Source organism: Euprymna scolopes, chromosome 10 (genome assembly GCF_053919585.1).
Source record: "Euprymna scolopes isolate OS-2025 chromosome 10, ASM5391958v1, whole genome shotgun sequence".
NCBI lineage: Eukaryota > Metazoa > Mollusca > Cephalopoda > Sepiida > Sepiolidae > Euprymna > Euprymna scolopes.
This window is the reverse complement of record NC_136491.1, coordinates 135,947,924-135,972,249: the sequence shown is the minus strand read 5'-3', so window position 1 is coordinate 135,972,249 and position 24,326 is coordinate 135,947,924. Positions and strand designations below refer to the sequence as shown.

The window sequence follows — 24,326 nt, the reverse complement described above, 5'->3', positions numbered from 1 at the left end:
TCTTTTCAATTGTGACGTGTGTCTTAGGATCAGTTTGTTGCATTGCCTTATAATTGCGGACTTCTCTCTGCATTCTTCTACTGTCCATGGTGTTGAGTGGTATACTGGAGGTAGCTTATTATTTCCGTTTTGTTTAAGGAGTACTATATCTCCGGGTTCTATGTTAGTCTGTTTAGCTTTTTTTTTTTTGTGATTAGTGAGATTCTTCAATTTGCCTTTTTCTTTTTTCTTTTTACTAAGCTGTTCTTCAAGCCTGGTTTTCCGGCCTCTTTTGCAGTCTTGATAGGTTAATGTTCACTTCCCTACCCAAGAGGAGCTTTGCAGGTGTTTCCTTTGTCATGGCATGGCGGCTATTTCAGTAATACATCAGGAACTCTCCTAGATGTTTTCTCCAATCCTTTCCTTTCGTATTCATTGTCCGAAGAGCTTTCAACATGGTTCCAAAGAACCGCTCAATTTCCCCATTAGCTTGGGGATGATAAGGTGTTATCTTCCAGTGTTAGATACCCTCATTCTTTGGTTAAATTCTGAGGATAAGAATTGGGGCCCATTATCTGAAACAACGGTTGCTGGGATGCCATGTGTATAGAAAGTTTTAGATTGTTGATACAATTGTATCAGTCCTGGTGGATCTTTAGCCTGCATCCACCATTCCAATTACGTAATCTCCGCTGGGGAAAGGTCGACATATGTCAATGTAGAGAACTTCCCAGGGGCCTTTCATTTCGGTCATATGCACTGGACAATGGTTCCTCTTAGGGTCTAGAGTTGTGCACAGAATACATCAGCTTATGGTGGCCTCTATGTCCTTGTCTATATTAGACCACCATACTTTAGTTCTAAGCAGTGCTTTTGTTTTCATTATACCCAGGTGTGTTTCATGTGCCAACTTAAGGATTTGCTTCTGTAGGTTTTTGGGTATGATTCTGGCTCCAGGTATAACTATGCCCGTTTGGTTGTCAATTCATTCTTCACGTCTTTATAGGGTTCTGTTAACTGTTCACCTTTTCCACTGCTGTGATAGTTGGATCCCATTGAGATTCCTCCATTATTTCCGATAAAGTAATAGATTTAAGGATGCTTTTTGCCATAACGGTGTTGATAAACCCTTCAACAATCTCTTCTTCAGGTGAGACTGCATTTTGATACTTCATTGGTTGCTAAGAGAGTATGTCTGCCAGGTTATGCCTACCATTAATATGTTTTATGGTGTAATCGTATTGTTGCAAGCATAGGATACAGCGCAAAATTTGCGGGGAGGAGTTACCCTTCGGATTGAAAATAGTAATAAAACTGACCTTCAAGCTTTAATAAGAAAAATTTTTCCAAAGTAAAAACGGAATTTTTCGCAAGCCCATACAATTGCTAAGGCTTCTTTTTCTAGTTGGCAGTAACAGCATTTGCCCTTCGTTAGAGTTCTCAACGCATAGCTGATGGGGGTGAGTATACCTTGTTTGTTTTGGCAGAGTATTGCTCCTAGTCCTACGGGATTGGTATCCACTAAGACTGATGTTTCTAGTTTGGGATCAAAATGCATGAGCGGTTTGCTTTGTATTCTTTAGCTTAAGGAAGCAAGATTCTTCTTCCTTTGTTCATCACCATTCCGTGTTTGCCCGCGTCAACCTTTTTATGGTTCACTAAGTGTTGTCAGTCGAGAAATAAACTTTCCGATGTAATTTATTAAACCCAAGGAGCTGCATATATCCTGAACATTTTTAGGGTTTTAAAAATTTTTTCCTGCTTTTATTTTAGAATAAGTTGGTCTGATCTGTGTTGGACACGATAAACCCATGGAACTCGATTTCTTCACTATGGAATATGCTCTTGTGCCGTGCGATTGTAAGGTTGTTTTCTCTCAATGTCTGTAACACCATATCTAAGGTCTTATGTACTTCTGTGTCTTTGGCCCAGATTAGAATGCAGCAGTTTGGGATTTTTGGGAGAATTTGTTGAAGCAATCGCTGCCCTTCTTCAGCTGCAGATTTAATGCCCAAAACCAGCACCTTGTACCTGTAGATCATGAACTTGCATAAAAAGGTAGTGATGTCTCTAGACTCTAGATAAAGTTCTATTTGGTGATAGTAAGAGCTCAGATCAATTTTTGAGAAAATGTTTGCATTGCCGATGTTACTCAGTAGCTGTTCAACTGTTGGTATTTGATAGCGAGTGCGTTTCACTGCTTTGTTTGCCAAGCGTAGGTCAGCACATATTCTAATTTCTTAGTTTGGTTTTGGCACTGTTACTAATGATGAGATCCATGGAGTGGGTCCTTCCACTCGTTCAATGATATCATTCTTTAACATTTCACAGATTTTTTCTCTATTGCTTGTTGGATATGAAATGGTGTCTGCCTTGGTAATTGTGCTACTGGCGTAACGTCATCGTCTATTCAAATTTTAAGTTGAAAGTTTTTCATCCTTCCCAATTCTTTTAGTGAGGGTAGGTGTTGCTATAGAAATTCTTTTGTTGATTTTGGGATATTTTTTTTTTTAGTAATTGATTTCACTTTTCTAGTTCGGTGCTGGCCCGTTGTCTTAATATGTTACCACCTTGGTATGCATTTGTAACTAATATTTTGTGGCTATTCTTTTGGGACCATTTGTTAGCGTTGCAAAAAATTCTCCCTATAGTGGTGTTTGAATATTCCCATAAGTTTTGGTGTATAAATTGTTTTTTTTATTGTTAATTTTGACCATAATTTAAGAATTCTTTTAAATGTTTTGCTGTTGATGAAGTTGATGTCTGCTCCAGAATCTATCAATATTCTGATTGGTACATCGTCAATGTAGACAATATTGCTCCCTGCTGAACTAATGGGTTCTACCTAAAAAACCCACGCTTGGCGGTCTGATTTCGGTTTCATTGATATGGGTTGGACGTAGTTGTATCAGTCTGACATGTTTGCTTTTCCTGTTATTTTTCTTCAAGCAGGTTTTTTTTTTTTAAAGTGATTCATTACTCCACAGTAATTACATTTCTTCCCAAATGGTGAGCATTTTGTTTGACCATGTATGTGGTCCGAGCCATTACAACCACTGGTTTTAAAGTGCTGCTGTCATCCCTGGGTGGTTTCCTATACTGTTAAGTTGTTGTTTGTAGTGGGTTTTAATTTGGTGAATACCCGAGTGCTCCCTCTCATTCCCTTCTATATGCTTAGCTTGTGTTTCAGTGGACTCAAATATAAATGCTCTTCAAAGTGCTTCCTCTATGGTTAAATCTGTTTCTTTCAAAAATGCACAACAATTAGCTCGAGGTGCATTATTTTTATTAACTGGCCCACTATAGCTTTATCCAGGTTGTATTCGCTGAAGTCGCGTTTTGCTCCTTGTATGCGTAGACGGATGACGTAGTCATATGTTAATTCCCTGTTTTCTTGACTAAGCATCCAAAATTTATGATGCTTGGAAGACCTTATTTGTTTTCTGTATAAAATATTTGTCCAGAGCTATCTTTGTTGTTTTGTATGTAGGCTCTACTTAGTCTGGTGGTACCCCTGGTGTTAAGGTTTGGATGATGATAGAGTTTCTTTCCCCCATAAAATTGAAAGAATGATAGTTATCATTTATCATCTGTTATTTTGAACGCCGTGTTCGATGTGTTTACTCCATTCTCTACTCCATGCTTGCTCCTGGTTGCAGTCTTTCTAGTCTAGGAGTTCTATTGTCGGTATAGAGAGAGCCATTTTCTGAAATAATTATTATTTCATTATTTTCAACTTTTAAAATTTGTGTTGTGCCGCTGTTGACTTCAAGCACCTTTCCTTTTTCTGTTCAGCAAGGAGGGGGGGGGGGTCGTTGTTTGAAGTTTAGAAATCGTTGCATTCGACTTGTAGCACTTTTCCTTTGGTGTGTGTGTGGGGGGGGGGTAACGACTCGTTGCTGTTGACTTTTTCTTTTTTCTGTTCATGGGTGGGGGGGGGTCATTGTTTGGAGTTTAGTGACTCATTGCTGTTGACTTTGTCTAGTGGTCTCCATCAATTCACCATTTTGATACTTCATTGTAATAAGGCTTCCAAGATCTGCCAAGTAGTCTCTTCCTGTTGACTGTTTTCCTCCTATCTATATATTTGCTCTTTTCAAGAGTAAGCCCAATAGACATCCGTCTTTGTGATAACCATCTTTCATTCTTGATGGGTTTTTTTTTTTTATTTAAAAAAAAAAAATTTTTTAACATCAAGTGGCTACACATCTTGTCTGGAGCAATTTCCATAATTATCCACATATATATACATTTCATTCTAATGGAATCATCAATACAGAAGATAATTGTTGAGCTGGTTGCATAATTCAAACCCCAGACACAAGTAACCTTAAACTAATTTTCCAATACTCTAATGGCCAACTTTAACAGCTATGTCACAATCTGAGAAATAAAGCCTCTTTATGTAACGTAGCGGATAATATTGTATTTCTATACAACATCATCAACAAAAATATAAACATTTATACGTTACATTTTTATACATATACAGTAGAACCTCTAGATATGAAAGTTTTCAGCTTATGAAACGTGATGTAAAATTATTTCATCCCAGCATACGAAAAAATTTTCAGGATATGAAAAATACATGTGACAGAAAGACAATTTTTCAGGCACCTAATTTTTTGAAAATCTTTTTAAAATCTGGTTTCATTCGATATAAAAATTTTGTTTAGCAATTTTCTGTAATTATTTATGTTGATTTTTATCTGGAAAACTTTTTTTTCTTGGAATTGAGTTTATTTTTGCTACTTAACGCCAACTCTATAATTATTTATGTTGATTTTTATCTGAGTAAAGTAAACAGATGTTTATTTGTTTATAAATCAAACTTTTATATAAGAGATAAGGATTAAAGTTATATTAAAACATTACATTATCATGTTAATAAGGTTAAGGATGATCACATTAAGTGAAAGGGAAAAAAGGGAGGAAACTTCTTGAGGTCATAGCATTCCAAAGCTAAATGCTTCTCATCAGAAAAGGAGACAAAAAAAATCAGCATTATACAAAAGTATAAGGAAAATAGATAAAACCGATCTTATATAATTACATTTTTAAACTCTCTGTCTCTCTCTCTCTCTTTATATATATATATATATACAGAGAGAGAGAGAGAGAGAGAGAGAGAGAGAGAGAGAGAGAGAGAGAGGTTCCACTGTAATACGAAAGAAAAAGGGTGTGTGCTTGTGTAATTTAAATAAACTCGTTTCGTCCACTCTCACATCTAAACTTCATGAAATGCCAGATTTTCTGGTAATGTGTAGACACAGCGTTGTAGAAAGAAAATGGCTGCTGAATTTGAGTTTTATTTAAAAACTGAAACAAATCCTTATTCCACATATAAATTCTAAAAGATAATTGTTTGTAAGGAAAGTTTGCTTTACTCAAAAAATTTTTTTCATATTAAACGATGAAATTCATCGTTTGAACATTTCTATCTCCAACCATCAATTGACTATGAATAACAGTTCAATGTGCATGGTAAATTACAGATTTCACACCTCAAAAAATTGGCTATTAACTCAGCTTGGCAAGCCATTGAATCATTTAAAAATTGTCAGACAGCTTGATGACACGTTGAAACATTGTTATTTTTTCAATTCACACGAAATCATTGTCATAAACATTGTTTACAAGACTTGTTGGACGCATTCTAAGAACTCAACAGCCATTTTCTTTCTAGGCTGCTGTGTTTATTTTCTATTGCAAAATAGCAAAAAATTTACAATATTAATTTTTCTTTGAATTTCTAGAAAAAAGAGGAATGTCTGATTCTAAGTAGGAATGGATTAGAAAATACCAAACACATCAGAAAGAACCAACATTAAAATGGTAATGTTTATATGTCAAGATCATAGAATCAAAATTGATGACCGAATAGAGTTTCATGTAAAAACAGAAACTGACTGAAACTGAAACAAAATAAAAAAAAAAAAAATGAAAGTGTGTGATTATTTAAAAAAAAGTTTATTCAAAAGAAAATGTTTTCTTTTATTAAAAAAAGTCTTTTATAATTATTTAAAATTTAAGTTTTTACTGAAGTGTAAAAATATTTTGAAAAAAAAAATTATTAAAACGTATGAAGCTAATGTATTAGAACAATACCAATTTGAAAGACGATTTGGGATGCTAACACCTACGCAATCCACTGGAATATATTAGCAATATAATTTCTAATATACTTTTTCTTTGCAAAATATTAAAAAGAAAGCAAATGAAAATTGAATACTACAATTAAGGACTTCAATTTTGAATAAAAATTATACAAGAATTTTTTAAAATAAAATTCTTTTGAATAATTTTTTTTTTTAAATAATTACATAACACTTTCATTAGCGAGTTGGTTTCATATTTCATTTCACTTTCATTCAGTTTCTGTTTTTACATAAAACTATTTGACCATCCATTTTGTTTTTACACCCGGACATGTAAACATTACCTAAAATACTTACCCTAAGATTTACATCACAATTTTTGTTTAACAAAATGTCCACAATATCTTCATGCCCTCGATCACATGCCCAGTGGAGTAAGGACATGCCCTGAAAAAGAAGTTTAAAATATCATTGAATTAATACACATCTCCTGAGTTTGAAAATCAAGCATATTTCAAGTAATGGTACATCGAAACCATAGTAAATAACAGGATTTCATGGAGAAAGTCACTCTCTACTGACCAATGTGCAACCATACGGCATAATCATGTAAAATCATCAATGTTAAGCAATGTTATGCCTGGTCAGTACCAGATGGGTGATTAATTTGGGAACACTAGGCACTGTATGTAAGAGGACGTCGACATCTCTGCAAGAAACGGCAAAAACCTAACATCATCACCTACCCTAATTGGGATATACATGCTGGGCACTGGTTGTGAATTTCATACTCCCATGGAACTTTGTCCTTTGGAGGAAGCCGGTTAAATCCACCTAGGATAAATACCGCAGTTTCTCTAACACCTGCTTCATTAAACTACCTTCTCCAGTGATATAATCTTTTATTAATTTTTTTGTCATCGCTTATCAAAGCCCAAAGGCCACTTCACGGATAAGGGTTACTGAGTCACTAAGACAACAGCGTATTAATAGTTAGTGATGGAAATGGGGTAGAAATGGATTATTTAAGAGTCGTTTCAACCCAAACTTTGTTTACATTAATCTTGAAGACAAGCATGTTGTACTCAGCTGGAAAGCAGAGTTCCACAGGCTTGCAGCTATAAGAAAGAAACTTTGTTCATGGAATTTGCGTTTAGATTTATGCACATACATGGAGTGGGGGCGGGGAACTGTTGATGGTTGTTATAGCTAGACAAGTTATATCGGATGTGGAAAAACATACAAATCAACAAAGATATCTTGCATTCATCAGTTTCAAGATAGCCAATGATCAGATCCTTAAATAATACTAATTTTTTGTTTATTAAAAACTTCGAAAAGCAAAAAAAATAAATAAAAAATAATGCTAACTTGATTGATAGTCATGTAAAATATTATATGGTCTTTTATCAGACTAGGCCAGTTTGAGTTTCACTAGCTTTTGATACATAAAGAAACATGGAGAATGTGAGGTAAAATAAAAAAAGAGTACTGAGCACTTTTTCTAAGGATATGGTGGCCATCTTGGATGTGAATATGGAAGAAAGATACATGGTAGAAATTTTGACATCCATGTTATTCACATCCATGTTATTCACATCCATGTTATTTACATCCCAATGAACTATTTTAAAGCAAATATGTCAAATAAATGAATTTGACATTAAAAATTACAAAAAAAAATCACATTTTTTTTGTTGTTGCACTAGTTTGTACTTTTCATTCTAAAAAGTGATTCTAATCCAAAATTCCCCCTCTATTGAAAAACAAAAAAAATAAAGAAAAATCTGTATGATGGACATACCATGACGAAACGAAACATTAAAAATAATCAAATTTTAAGAGTAATTTAAAAACGGCTGTCTTGTCTGCCATTTTGAAAACAATCTAAAAAAAAACAAAAACAAAGGAAGATAATTCAAACCTGCAAGATTTGTTGCAATGCCTATGACTTCCCATTAATGATTTAAAAAAGATTTTCCTTATAAAAATAAATATCTTGGTTTTGTCACAAGTATGTACATCATAGAGAGTTTTCTTTATTTTTGTTTTTTTAATATAGGGGCAATTCTAAACAAGAACCATAGTAAAAGTTGGATGAATGTAAAACAATGATGATGAATGTTAAAATTTATCAAATTGTCTAAAATTTAAAAGATTTTTAATTTTAAAACATCTGATACTTGAGGAATTTGCCCAAATTTTGGTGACAGAACAACTGCAATATTTATAAAAGAATATAAAGAATTAGTGAGACCAACACTGTGGCATGGCCTGGGAAAATTGAGTAATTGAAGAAACACCCACACCCATCCATTGACTCCCATATTACTATTAGGCCATTAAATATAAAATATCCAATTCCATTAATCACATTTTTTTGTTGAATTATAGCTTTCATATGTTTCATTGTTGCTTCATATCATATGATCACAACTTTATTATCTTACAGACGTGGTCCAGGATAACATATACTTTCATGATTTAGAGATTTCAAACGAACATCTTGAAATCCATAGATAAGTCAAAGAATCGTGTTGCTTATAAATGCAAATTTCATCGAGAGACAAATACCTCTCAAATGGCTAGAAACATTAAAGAAGTGTTTGGTGACAATGTGGTGAATAGGCAAACTGTGCGATGATGGTTTTAGGTTTGGTTGTTTCAGTCTTGAAAATCAACTGTGTGGTAAGCCTGCAACCAAAATAGATAATGATGAGCTGAAAGCAGTAGTGGAAGAGGATACATCTCAGTGTGTGCTTTAGCAAAGATATTTAATGTTTACTGTATTGGACCATCTGAAACACGGGTAAGGTAAAGAAACTGGATAAGTAGATACTACATGAATTAAACGACACTTAATCTTGAAACTTTCTGCACTGTATTTTTACATGTGACAGGAAAATGGATCCTTTTAAACAATCACAAATATTCAGCAAGATGGTTGGATAAGGACATAATCCACAACAACACTCAAAAACTGGAGTTTTATCAAAATAAGTCTTAGTTTGGTAATTCTCAGATGGTGCCATTCCTTACAGCTTCATGAGAATCGATACAGCAATATCAGTAAATATAGACATCACTCAATTGGATGAAATGATGAGGAAACTAGCACATGAACAACTGTTGGGTTATTGAATAGAGATCTGCCAATTTTTTTTTTTTTTAATTCAATTTTCGCCCCAAACAAGGCTCAGTGCCACTTTGAAGTAGGGGGCTACTATCGAGGACATAAGTTGCAAGGGTATTATGAAGGGAGATGAGCAGCAAGATGTCTGTTCACATTACACTTGAACTTCTGCATGTCAGTACAGTTGAAAGAGCAGAATCCTATAAAGGAGTTCCAAAGTCTAGCAGTTCTGGGGAAGAAACTATTGGAGTAGACTGCTTTCTTACACCTAGGGATCTCTACTGTGAAGGGGAGGGATTTAGCTGCTTGTCGGGTTTGTCGGGGGTATCCACCTTATGTTGCACAAAGAATGTTATTCAAAATGTAGCAGTGGAACAAAAATATTCTCTCATCCACTTTTTTCACCAGATTTATCACCAACTGATTATTTTTTCAAAGCATTAGACAACTTTTTACAAGAAAAAAACCTTTGCATTCGAAGGCAAAACCAAAAACCATCCTTCTGTGATTCTATAGCCTCTTGCCCTCAATTTATTTGTTGTTGGCATAAAAAATTACCAATAAGATGGCAGAAACATATAGATGCCTTGTGTGCATATTTTAATTAAACCTTTCTTTTTATTCATAATATTCTTTATAAATAAAACAGTACATGTATGTGCGCGTGCGTGTGTCTGCATGTAAATATTTAACTGATAAACTCTTAAACTACTGGTCACATGACACTGAAATTAACAGGAAATTAACTCGTCAATCGGAAAGAGGGGGATGACTTTCAAAAATATTGGTGAAAAAAGTTACCCCTCCCTGGAGAAAAGTGCCCAGTTGAGGGTGAAGAAATTAATGTTTTTAACCAATTTTTTGAGCTTCAAAATGATACTGATCTCGTAAAAATCCGTTGCTTCTGTCGAAAGTTTTAGGCAGACATACATACATTTAAACAGACAGGTGAGATTTATATTATAGATGTTTGGTTTAGTTATTGTATTTTACAGCATATCAACCCTTTCTGACTAATGCCGAATAGGGTAAATTTATGAAAAAAAAAAAAAAAGAAAAAGATTTATGCTTCAAGTTGCTCATATCTTTAAATATGTATTGGTTTGCTTATTTTGAGGAAGAAATTCTTCTTGTTTTTGGCTTTGCAAAACATAATTAAGTTTTACAAAAGAAAAAAAAAAATCACATCAATGTTTGGTGCATTTTAGGTGAGGAAGCCGATATCTTCAGGCAGCCTGATCTGGTAGCACCAGAAATACATATTTGTAAATAATTATTTGTAAATTGAATTGTTTTAAAGTTTGATTTATTCCAATTAATATATTCACATTGTTTGATTTCATTTAGGAAAGAGTAAACAATAAAGAAAATGTCATTCCTGGTTGGATTTGAACCAGCAACTTCTCAACCAAAAATTGTGTTACCATTGTACTGCAAAAGCAAACAGTTGAAAAGTTTAAAATTGATTTATACGTGTCAGTTTTGATTTTATTGTTTTACTGCCTTTTCACTCCAAACATGGCACAGTAACACGCAGACGTAAGAAGCTACTTAACAGCAGTCGATTCTCAAATAAAAGGCCTACCAAATTTATCATCTACGGATACCAGCAGACTGCGTTTGATGTGTGGGTCAAAGATATGGTCAAACAAATCATGATACAGGTAAGTGCAACATTTTATCATATATTTATGCTTATGCTTATATGCATCTATGCATGAAAGTCAGAAGGTTTTAGTTATGGACGAGCATTGTTGCTGGTGTGGAAAACTGCTCCTTTTAGTGTTTTTTTTTTAAATTTTTATTGCTCTTTCAATTGTTCTTACATGTAAACAAAAGAAATCTAAACAAAACAGAACTAAAAATCATACTGATTTCAATACTAGAATATCGATCCCACAATCTGTAAAATTAACTTTCTTAATAAAACAGTTCTGCATCACTTTTATGCCGCCCTAAAAAGATTAAAATCAAGATACAATTGTTTTTTTTTTTGTTGTTTTTTTTTAAATTTATTCACCCCCAAACAAGAAATATTGCCATTTGGACGTCAGGGGTTACTATGTGCAGCCATGTTTATTTGCAGGGATACTATGTAAGGAATTGAGCAGTGAGATGTCTTTTCACATTATTTCAACTTCTGTATGTCAGTACAGTAAAAAAAGCAGGGACCTGGTAGGGAATTCCAAAATCTAGCAGTTTGAGGGAAGAAACTATTTAAGTATACAACTTTCTGGCATCTAGGGATCTCTACAGTGTAGGGATGGGATTTTGCTGCTTTATGGGTTTGTTGGGGAGTATCTTCATCGAGGGGGTACAAGTGATTTGAGTTCATTGGGGCATTTTCCATTAAAATATTTGTAAAATAAGCACAGGAATGTAACATTTTGTTGATGGGAGAAAAATTGAAGTTTGGTTGACAATGATAATTACATGAAGATAATTATAGGAAAAGGTTATATCAAATTCCCTTTTCCTATAATTGCCTCCATATAATTATCATTCACCATTCAAAAAACTATTTTCAATATTTGTGCTGAATAGCAAAATAAGCGTCTATTCACAGCTGAACATTTAGCTAATCGTATTTCATTTCCTCTGATGATATGAGCCATTATTGAAAATCCATGGATTAAAGAAATCAACATAACCCCTTCTATATATTCCTTTTGTCAAACAATAAATTCTTAATTCGAATATATGTGTCTATATGTTGTTTTTTCAGAATTTAAATATAACCACTAAACTTATATATTGCTCTATGCTTAAATATTGCGCTTTTTCTTTTTGGCTAGGATCGCCCTGAAAGTATTACTTCAAGTAATATGTATCAGGATTTTTCATCTGATTTCTAATCAGTGTCTTACCTTGATTATATATACAATTTTATTCAATTTAGGTAAACCAAATTACCATTAGTCGCTACAATAAACCTACTGCTGCAATCTAAAAAGACTGTCAGGCAACAATAAACCACTGATCTTACTCGAGACCAGTCATTTAATGGTATGGCTATGTTCAAAGAACAGATGAGTTCTTGTATCAGGAAATGTAGAAAAGTTGAGGTAACAGGTCCAGTTCGCAGCGAAGGACTAAAGGAAACAAGGAAGGAAGTGATAAAAATGGATAAATAAAGACCTGACCAGAGAAGTTAATTTAAAAGTGAATTTCTTAAAGCCGTTCAATACATGCGAACAAGTAAAACGGATGTTAAACGGAACATGATGCTGACAAGGACTGAACAGAAACAAGTTGCTGCGTGGCCACTTTGTGACATCCAGAAAAATCATGCAAGAATCACTCACCTCTTCGTCACACACATTCACATCTGTTCCCGTTTCCAATGCTTGCACCAAGTCCTTCATTTTGCCTTCTTTACACGTGTCAAATATTGTCCAACTCGTATCCTCATCTTTCTCTGGCGCATGCATCTTGCTTACTGTGCGTCGTCCAAGGTTATTAAAGGAAATATCACTGAATCCGTGCTCCTGCAAAGATAAGTACGAAGAAAATGTTGGTAATGATTTCTGGTGTAACCCCAATGTGTGGCTCCCTCGTCAGATTGCCGACTCCCAACGTTGTGTACCGTGGATTTTTCGTTCGACTATTCCTCTATTCCTTTTATGGCCAGATCGTCCTTTTCCAGTTAGCGACAGTCGATGAGACCACATGCGGTTCACAAAATAGAAATATGAACAAAGAAAGGAAAAACGCAAAACGCCAATGTTCACATATAAAATGACTGTTGGACTTGTGAGTGTGTGTGTCTTCTCCCCAATCTTATCGATGTTACATTCGTCTTTCTTTGTTTCACAGTCAACTCTAAAATTGTCCACGACTATTTCACAGTCAACTCTATAACTGTTCAACTGTAGTCGTTATCAACTCCCATCCGTCGTCTAGCGCATCTAGATCTCAACTGTCTCCTCTGTCTTGGTCTTTCAGGTCACCCACCCCACCCTGGCTACCGGAAGCTGCCCTTCCCTGTTTTATCAGTAGGTTTCTATTGTTGTTTGCTATTTCCTATCTATTGTTGATTGTAGGATATTTCCGATTTCTTTGTTTATTCTAAGCTATTTCCTATCCATTGTTGATTGTAGGATATTTCCGATTTCTTTGTTTATTCTAAGCTATTTCCTATCCACTGTTGATTGTAGGATATTTCCGATTTCTTTGTTTATTCTAAGCTATTTCCTATCCACTGTTGATTGTAGGATATTTCTGATTTCTTTGTTTATTTTAAGCTATTTCCTCTTCCTTTGTCTATCCCCCCCTTCTCAGCACTTAGTGGCTCAAATCCACCCCAGGGCCACTTTATAGTATCACACACCTCCCATGCCCAACTTTTCATTTATTACATAAATTACAAAAACACAAAATCATATCAACATAAATTACATAAAATTCATACATATTACATGAATAATGAAACACCAGAGATATGTCCTTCACTTAAAAAAAAAAAACAGAAACAAAAAAAAAAAAAAAGCAGAAATTCAGCGTATCATTTCCAAACCAGGACCACAGGTGTGCAGCCAACTCTCTCGGTATTCCAGGGGTATTTGAATACCCTTCAAAAACTCTTCAAAGCAATTCCTTTTTTGACTGGCTCCAGATAACTGGTACAGCTTTTCATACCAGAGAGGGAAAATCAACCTCGCCCCTCCATCGAGATAGAAAAAAACATGAGGAATTTTAACCACCTCCAAAATATTTCGCCCCAACCTCCCAAAAATAGATAGAAGGAATTTTAACCACCTCCACAATAACAAGCATTCCGCTATTTCGCCCCACCCTCCCAAAAATAAACAGGAGGAATTTTAACCACCTTCAAAATAACAGGCATTCCGCGATTTCGCCTCACCCTCCCAAAAATAAACAGGAGGAATTTTAACCACCTCTACAATATTTTGCACCCCCCAAAATAACCAAGAGGAATTTTAACCACCTCCACAATATTTCGCCCCACCCCCTAAAAAAATAAAATCATGAGGAATTTTAATCATCTCAACTGTAACAGGCATAGTGCCACTCTCCTCTCTCCCCCTAAAAAAAAAAATTAGGAGGATTTTTTTTGTCACCTCCCACCGGGAAAACCTTGTGCACACACCCCTGAACCTGTCTGGTCTCTCGCTATTTTTTTCAATAAGAAGGACAATCTTATACATTTTACTTAAACAACACTTGCAACATTATTAAGAAAAAATAAGTAACATTTTAACAAAACAAAATTGCTTTTCTACTGTTTCTGTTTTCGACAACACTAAAACAATATAATTCAACACAATAAAACCTACAATCTGAAAAAAATAGCATTTAATAATTATAAGTCTTTTTTTTTTTTCAAATTTTTCTCATTTCTTGTACTAATCGATTAAGAAGTCCCTGTGCAATTTTACAAGCACAAAACATATGTAATCTTCATTGTTAGAAAGACATAAAAATGCACGTAAGCAGTTCTTTTTTTTTTCTTTTTTTTTTGCATGACCAAAATGATTTTCTTTAAAATCAAGATAAGTTTCTTTTTTTCTCCTATTCTTTTTAACAACAATTAAAATATAAAGTTTGTATGCATGTTTACAGAAAAATTTGTTTAAACAGTTTCCATTTTTTCTATAAACAACAATTTTAATAAAAAGAAATTTTCATTATGACCGTCTATTTTTTTATTTTATTTTCCTTATTGTTTTTTTTTTTAAGTGAAGGGCCTTCTCTCTTTCACTCTGCACAGATCATCGACCTGCATCTCCTACCCCCCCCACCGTGGATCATGAACAGTGGTAAAAAATAACATTAAAATTCTAAAATTCTTGACTGACCTCATTGCAATCACTCGTCGCATCAACTTTGATCTTCGTCAGTAACTCACTCTCCAAACATTAAACTTTCATTTATCCACGTTCTCGACGTATGTTAAATACATCCACTCTCTAAATACAATTTCTCAATGGTTCTTCATCTGCCACCAGATCATAGAACTGACGTACTTCACGTGCCAGTGTGTCATATCCCTAACTATCCGAATTTCTGGATGCTTCTTTTCCTGCATCCCACAAAAACTCATGCTCCGTTTTCCACCAACAACCTGGCCAAGTCGAATCACCATGACTTAAGCAAAGCCAGAGATATTAATAGGAGATTATTTATGAAAGATTGTAATATGTTATTTAAAGTTTATGAGACATCTATTTTTAGATTATTATGAAATAATAACAAGACGAGTACTTAATAGGGTTATATTACTTGTAATATTTTAATTGTAAGCCATTTTAGTTTCAGAAGGAAAAATGAAAACTTGTTCGAATCAAATTCAATCCGTAGAAGTCTTGAATTGTAAAAGTTAAAACAAAGATGAAAAATAGGGTTTTCTGTTGGATAGCCAATCCGCAGAAATCTTTTTGCAAAGATTTGCAAAAACAAGATTCCTTCTTGTGTGGACACAAAAAATTATGAGTGGGAATTCTAAAAGATCTGGTAGATTTTATAGAGTGATTACGGTTTCTGATTAGTTGCTAGCAGAGCACGGCTCCATTTGATTGGTCAATTTTTATCACCTCTGTCTATAAACAGAACCTTTGACTTTTTAGAATTATACCCTGTTTATTATATGAAAAATATTGCAACAAGTCACAACCAAATAAAATATGATGCAGATGTTCAAAAATATACCTTATGTCTCCCACGTTTAACTGCAGCAATCCTCCGTAACTGAAGCAGTCATTTCACAATAGTCTCAAAACATCATCTTAGAAAGCAGAGTTATTGCCCCTGCATTTAGCAACTAACAATGGGAAAACATTTCAATGGACGTTCACTTAGCTGCAGACAGTTATTCCAGTAATTATAGAAGTAATTGGACTCATGAAAAAGAATGTCAAAAACTATCTGGCAAATATACTCGATGAACAAAGTGCAAGAGAGATTTAAACTTAAAGGGATGGTCTGAATCTTAAAAACGATCTCTCAATTGGGATATATATGATAGCAGATGAATGTTTGGCATCTGGTAGGATGTCCCATCTACAGTTTGAACAAACTGATAAGAAAATTGAAAAAAAAAAAAAAAAAGTAAAAAAAAAAAAGACAATCACATATGTTCTCATTTTAAAGTAATTTCTTTTCAGTTGTATTTATATAATAAATAACTATTATTGTTGAAAAAAATATGTGGATGTTCAAAATCTGACTTCATGTTTCCCACATTCCAATTACAGCACTCCTTTGTAACAAAGGCAGTCAATCCACAATCATCTCCAAGAGTAAACTCCCACTCAAATTAAAATTAGACACAACACAAAAAAAGGAATTCAAAGACAACCTTTTATTAGGCTGCAGTCAAAGCCTTCTCTTCTGCCGGTAGTGAAGGTGCATTCAAGTCAGGGATCTTTAGAGATGTTGACCACCTAATTTACTATTGGTGTTACAACATTCTCTACTTGAGATGCTCATCTCAAAAACTTACAAACAATTTTTACTCCTCTCTCACGCCCCCCTCCCTTCACATGAGCCATGTGACCATTACTCCTGCCATGAGATATATACTAGCAACATACCCAATTTTGGGTCCAGATCACAGTTAACTATCTGTTCTGATGCTACACTTTACCTTTTTTGTCCTCGGTCAGTGGAGGAGAAATCCTTCATGACCGAGACAATCTTTAGTTTTGTTCCTATCCAAGAGTGCCCCTTTTGAGGTGCTGGATTTTCCCCACATTAAAAATCAACTTTGTGTCTAATTCTGCCCTTGTGGGGAGGCAAGTAAATAGGAACATATGCAATACTATTTAGCAACAGCATCTCTATGACAACATACCTCATCATTCATGCCCATCACGCTAAGATACAACTAAACCTGGTCACTTACCTTGATAATATTTAACCAATTTGGAAATAGCGTGTCTACTTCGGAGATATATTCTAACATAGCTTTTTCTTTGCTCATTTTTCCAAGACTTTTCCAAGCATCCCTAAAAAGAAACAATAGAAAGTTTCAAAGGCAACAATAACTGTTTATAAATTAATACATCATTAAACATCATGGCATACAGTTAGTCTTGAGAGACAATAGATAATCACAGTAAGGATAGATGTGCATATAATTGTAAAATGAAGGTTATACAATCCCAAATCGTATCTCTTCTGAGTCGGCACTTCTTGATTCCAGTGGCAAGAAATAATGCCAAGATAAGCGGAGAGCACATACAGCACCTGGTATTTCCAAGTGGTTACCCATTTAGTACTAATTAGGCCCAATGAAATAAAAATTTTATTATTATCAATATCGTCATTCTGTGTGCAAAAAACGTAAAATAATGGAAACACATGAGAAGTCAAATAGGAAAAAAACTGTTTGGGTGGCAAGGCTATTAAAATCTGTTACCTTGTTGATATTACTGGAGCACAGGGAGAAGCTGATGCTGGTATGATTGCAAATATTAAGAGTGGATGAAGTAAGCTTCAGGAACGCAGAGAGTTATCGCTGTCGACCAAAGGAAGAGTCTAAAGCATGCGTATGCAGTGGGATATTGTAGGAAAGTGAAACTTGACCAATGAAGGTTGAGGACACATGGAAAGAAATGGGATAATGATGTGCAATGCTTAGATCTAATGACTTTAAAGATTAAATCTGAATTTAAATTTTTGTTTCATTTTACTTCAGTTGAAGTTCTCAGAAATCAAGACCCCCCCTTTCCTGGGGCTAACATGTGATCTCGAAATGAGATGCGTAGATATTTGAATATTTGAGCAAATTTCTCCTTTACCTCTCAAACACCGAGTCAGTAAAGAAGAGAGAAGCATAATGTTCCTCTCCCCAATTGACCATTTAAATATTTTACAGTGTACATTTCTTATATTATTTTAATTGGAATTCATTATTGAGATGAGTATTATTTATATTAATTTATTTATTGCGGACTATTAATTTTAGTTTAGTTAGTTTAATCTCAACGGTTCCAGATGAGAATTGTCTGAAGACAGCGATTTCAATCCTACCTAAAGCCGGCCAGAGGCTTACTTGGCCAAAAACGTGGTGAGATGACAACAACTACAGATGGCAGTGATTGCTGAGAATGCAGTTAGGAGATTCGAAGTTCCTATCCGTTGCGGTTACCACCTGACGAAGGTGAGGAACAGTTGGCCGAAACGTCGTGAAACAACAACTAATAAAGATGAGAATAATAGTCTGCAATAAATAAATTAATATAAATTAATGTATATTTCTTGTTGTCTTATTACATTCAAGGACAATAATTCATCTAGTCTGGTTGAGTATCAAACTTTGTGCCGTTACTTGGAGTAACATCACTTAGAGAAGGTGCTCCATTCCTCATAAAAACCAGTATTGGCTACCCATACTAAGGAGATATTATTTGTATCATGAATACTATGTGACTTTGAATATTTAGCCAGTGTTTACTTGTAAGGAGGAGTATTGTTATGCCAGGTTGTCCTGACAAACCCTTGTACAGAGAGACCTTAGACACTCAAGGACAGTGTCTAGTATGCATTCACATTTTCTGGAGTGATGTGTGCAGAACAAGAGATTTTAATGGACACTGAAATGGAATGGATCCCATCTAGAAAAAAATAATTTAAAGGGAAATAACTCTTTTCACTCAAGTTATCTCACTTGATCAAAGTATAAATGTAGAAAAAATCACACAACAGCATTATACAACTGTTCTTTTGAGGAAACTGAAAATTGTGCAAAGTTATTGGAATCGCCATTAATGCTCGGTTGTAGATCTCATTTAAGATTCCTATTTGAAAGAATTCTGTGGCATGAAAGACTCAGAAAATAACTTTTCAAATTGTGCGATACCATCTCACCACAATGTCCAATTATTTAAATGTATATTTTTTTAAAACAATGTTTTGTTCCTTACATTAAAAACTCACATTGTATTTAACTTTGCCCTTGTGGGGAGGCAAGCAAATAGCAAAGCTGTTTTTTTTATAAAAAAGATAAAAATTATAAAAAGATTTATAAATAAAATTTTCTATTTTTAAAATTTCGCTTGTTTACGTGGCTTATAGATGTGATTTTATAATACATAAAAAATTGCCTTGGTCTAGAAAGATTTCTTCTTCACTGACTGTGGACAGGAAAGATCAGCAACCGAAATTCTCAATTCTTATGTAGGTTTTTAATATAGGAAAAATCTTTTTTGTATTTTTTTAATAAAAATGCTTATCCCTAAAGAATATAACTCGTTTTTTCCCCCCTTCATTTGTTTATTCAAAAAGTTTTGTGGTAGTACACTTCATCTTTCCTCTCTTTGGTCAGTGATGGAGAAATCCTTATTTTGGAGAGTTTGTTCGCCCGAAAATGGAATACTCTGGATTTTTTTTAAAAAAGATGGTGCTTGTGCTGTTTAGCAAAAATATTAAAAAAGTGAAGATAAAGAAAACTCTATGATGTATGTACCTGTTATGGAATGAAGTTCTCATAAAATTTTTTTTTTTTTTTTTTTAAATTGCTTAACTTGATCAAGTAGTTTTATTTTTTATAGAGGAAAATCAAATTTTAGTCAGACCCATCATGATGCAGCCATCTTGGCAATTTCAGCTTTTAAGAGGAGGAGTGGAATACCAGGAAAGATAATTCCATCTAATTCTTGAAGAATCAGAAAATTTGACAAGATTATTCTTTTTAGAGTTTTCAATAATTTTAGGTATTTCCTTTTTCTTTGTTTTTTTTTCCTTCCAAAACATTGTTTCAAAATTTATTAATAAAACTAGCTGTACCTGCCCGTCCACATGTTGCCATGAATGAGTTTGGTTGACACAAGTATTAGATTTATTTATATCACACAGACATATGCGCGCACACACACACACACTGTTGCACATACATATACACACACAGACGGACACACACACTATGCAAATAGTAAGGAATAGACAGTTTAAAGGCTTCAAAATCACACATAAGGAAATTTTGAAGTATATAAACTGTCAATTTCTGGTTATGATGAAATGTTAGAACCAAGCAATATAGTTCACTGCGTAAGGTTTCGGCAAAATCCGAATCTCGGACATATTATTCACTTAATCCATTTTATTTTTTTTTATTTAGCATATAGAGATAGCATTTTAGTCAATCGTACTTTAAAAAAAAAAAAAAAAAAGATTTATCTAGTTTTAAAAAAAGATGAAATAATGGCTTATCAGCATGTGCCGAAAAACAGTATTTAATAACAACATGTACGATCTATGTAAACACAAGAGAGTTAGCATGGTAGCTAACTGTATAAGAACAATTAACATCTACGGTATATTTAATGTAAAAAATAAAAGAACTCTTGGTTTATGAACATGTCTTGATGTGTTGTAGTTGGTTATTATGTTTTTATTGGTTTATTTTATTTAAAACGATTGCCTTTTGCAGAAAGTGACACTATATTTGAAAATTTCTGGTGCGTTGGTTTTTGTAATAAGATTTAGATTCTGGAACGAACGAATTGTCAGCTCTCGGCCAATGAGATTTGGTGGAATGTGAGAAGGAAGAATTTATTATTTTTGAATTGGAAAATGGAAAGATCATGGTATGTCTATGAGTACATGATCTAGTTAATAAGAGTGAAATCTCATAACTGTTGAAAATGCAAAAATCATCCCGGTGATGAGTGAGGGGGGGGGCTATAGGAGGACTTGTTATTAAGAGGGGAAAATAGGAACTACTTCCTCTAAAAATGGTTGCGATTGTGATGCTGCTCCTAGGATGAAATGTAGGCTTTTACTAGAGCGACTAAATGTGTCTAAAATGTTGTTCTAAAGTTACATGAGATAGTGACTAATAGTATAGACATAATAAATTTGTATGTGGCATCTGTTGTTGCAAATCTACAATATTTTGGTCCGGATGGGAATTTCTGCAATCAAAATATTATATAGGAGATTATTAAAACTTCATATGTATTTGACAAACTTCAAGAATTAGATTCAATTATCACCACTGGCATCCCTTCCTTGTAGCTGGAAATTGCCAAGATAGCGGCATTGCAATCAGTTTCACTAAAATTTGATTTTCTGCCGTAAAAAAAAAAAAAACTTCAAATTAAGTGATTTTTTTTTTCTTGAGAACTTCATTCCATAACAGACATGTGCATCATAGATATTTTTCTTTATCTTCATTTTTTTTTTATTTTTGCTAAACCGCACAAGCACCAAGAAAAAAAAAAAAAAATTACCTGACATTAAAAAGTTTAGTTTAAATAGTTTTATCAAAAAGTTTTGTAAATAAAAAGAAATGCACCTTACATAAAAAAAAAATAAGTTGTGGTTGCGAAAAGTGAAAAGGTAATTATAAAGACTAACACTTGATGAATCAGGTCTTGAAAATGATTGAGGGAACAGCAAAGAAGTCAAACATACATGAAATCCAATTTATTTTTTTACTTGACAAAGTACCACTGATGCTACAAGAGTCATTCAAAAAGTAAAACCTATTTATTTTTTCTTAACTAAAAAAGCTAAACTATGAAGACAAGGTTGCTTTCTTAGTCTCACACCATCAATATCTGCAACAGAAAGATGAAACTTTCAGGTCATGAATGCATAACTTTAATCATCATTACAATGCAATTTGCATCTCCTTCTCAGTACAGGCCAATAAGTCTCCTGTGCGTCATGAGTAAGTTGCTGGAATCTGTGTTAAATAGAGAAGTAATCAACCATCTCAGCAAAAATAATCTTCTTAGTGACATGCAATAGGGTTTCTGTTCTGCTAGATCTACAGCAAATGTGCTTACAGTTATATCTCATAAGATTAGTAAATCTCTTGATGGAGGCTACCTTTCTAGGACAATTGCTCTTAACATATCAAAGGCCTTTGATAGAGTATGGCATAAAGGTTTACTTCACAAGATCTCCAGCTACGGTATAGCTGGAAATGTCTTCTCAATTATTAAATCATTTCTCTCTGATAGGTTCATAAGAGTAGTGGTTGATGGGCAAAAATCAGAAGCTCTCAGTATTAATGCTGGAGTCCCTCAGGGGTTCATCCTGGGTACAAATCTCTTCCTGATCTACATTAATGATCTTCCAAATCACACCCTTACATCATTCGCTGACATCTATGTTGACGACACGAATATCTATGGTAACACATCAAAGGCCGTAAATGACAAAGTTCTCTCTGATTCTCTCTCCTCTGATCTTGAGCAAGTGGTACAATGGGGAAAGAGGTGGCTTGTTACATTTAATGCAGCTATGGCGGACTGGGATAGCTTCCGTACATTCATATCTGATCTCCCTCTCCATTCCATGTTTAAAAAGGATGTGTCCTCTATAGTATCAGATCTGACCGTATGGTACTTGAAGCCATAGGCCAATTCATACCATCCAAAAAATTCTAACAAAAACCTAACAGCCAGCCATGGTTCTCCCCCGAATGTGCTGCTGCCATCGCACACAGAAATCACTTTTTCCATAGCTACCAACGTAGTAGATGCACTGAAACTAAAGCTGCTTTCAGAACCGCCAGTAACCATTGTAAAAGAGTAATAAAAAATGCAAGAGAACTATATGCGCAATCCGTTAAGTCCAAAGTAGCGCGGCTTGGTTCCCACCAGTTCTGGCAAATAGCAAATAGGATCTTGAATAAAAACGTGCGCTCTATCCCAACCATTATCAATGGACCAGAGGTCATTTCGATAGCATCTGACAAGGCCAAACTATTTGCCAAAAACTTTGCGGCAAATTCTACCCTGTGTGACGAAGGCCATTAACTCCCCATATTCCCTCTTATAACAGACAACACGCTATGCAACATACAAATATCTGTGTGTGAGGTCGCCAAGCTAATCAAGAACCTTGACTCCAGTAAAGCAACTGGTCCCGACGGTATTCCAATTATAGTGTTAAAAAATTACAACCAGAACTTGCCCCCATACTTTCCAAACTGTTTAAGTGTTGCCTTAAGGAGAAGTGCTTTCCAACACCCTGGAAAACCTCATCAGTAATCACCTGAATTCTTAAATACAGGGCAAAGTCATCTCCCTCTCAGTACAGACCAATAAGTACCCTGTGTGTCATGAGTAAGTTGCTGGAATCCACAATAAATAGAGAAGTAGTCAACCACCTCAGCAGAAATAACCTTCTTAGCGACACGCAATATGGTTTCCGCTCTGCTAGATATCTACAGCAGATGTGCTAACGGTTATATCTCATAGGATTAGCAAATCTCTCGACAAAGGCTTCATTTCTAGGGCAATTGCTCTCGACATATCAAAAGGCCTTCGATAAGGTTTGGCATAAAGGCCTACTACACAAGATTTCCAGCTACGGTATAACCGGAAATGTTTTCTCTATCATTAAATCATTTCTATCTGATAGGCTCATAAGAGTAGTGGTTGATGGGCAGAAATCAGAGGCCCACAGTATTAATGCTGGAGTCCCTCAGGGGTCCATACTGGGCCCAACTCTCTTCCTGATCTACATCAATGATCTCCCAAAACACATACTAAAATCTTTCATTGACATCTATGCTGATGACACGACCATCTATGGCAACACATCAAAGCCCGTAAATGATGATGTTCTCTCTGATTCTCTCTCCTCTGATCTTGAGCGCGTGGTACAGTGGGGAAAGAGGTGGCTAGTTACCTTTAATGCATCTAAGACCAAGCTCCTATCTCTACATCATAAACGCTCTGATCCCCATCTGGCATCAATTGAAATGGATGGCTCTCGTCTAAGGGAGGCCCCAGGATTTGATAAGCTCCTAGGTTTAACCTTTACACCTGATCTTAAATAGAACACATACATCAAGTCTGTGGCCAAGGTCGCTGGGAAAATGGTGGGATTCTTCTACCGCTCCAGAAGATATCTCACTAATGATGCAATTCTCTATCTATATAAAAGCCCAAAGATGGAGTACTGCTGCCACATCATGGCGTGGGCTGCAAAAAACAGCCTATCCTGCCTTGACGGAGTACAAAATAGACTCCGTGGCTTGGTGGGGGATGCCCTTTTCTTTACCCTGCAACCTCTTTCCCACAGAAGAGACGTAGCGAGCCTGTCATTGTTCTATTGTTATTTCCATGGCAGGTGCTCGTCTGAGCTCCATTCTCTGGTCCCCCCTCGTCAATCTTTCTCAAAAAACACCTGAC

The 24,326-nt window shown here is 34.8% G+C and overlaps 1 protein-coding gene across 1 annotated transcript in view; it reads right to left on the bottom strand.

Annotated features, from left to right (window-relative positions):
* LOC145286289 (acyl-CoA-binding domain-containing protein 6-like) overlaps positions 1 to 24,326 on the bottom strand; it is a 50,964-nt gene that overhangs the window by 4,447 nt on the left and 22,191 nt on the right. The window contains exons 3-5 of the mRNA XM_080135149.1: positions 17,075 to 17,177; positions 12,516 to 12,698; positions 6,435 to 6,524 (exon numbers count right to left, since the gene is read on the bottom strand). Of these exons, the coding sequence (XP_079991275.1) occupies positions 6,435 to 6,524; positions 12,516 to 12,698; positions 17,075 to 17,177 (376 nt within the window). The remainder of the gene's footprint in view (positions 1 to 6,434; positions 6,525 to 12,515; positions 12,699 to 17,074; positions 17,178 to 24,326) is intronic.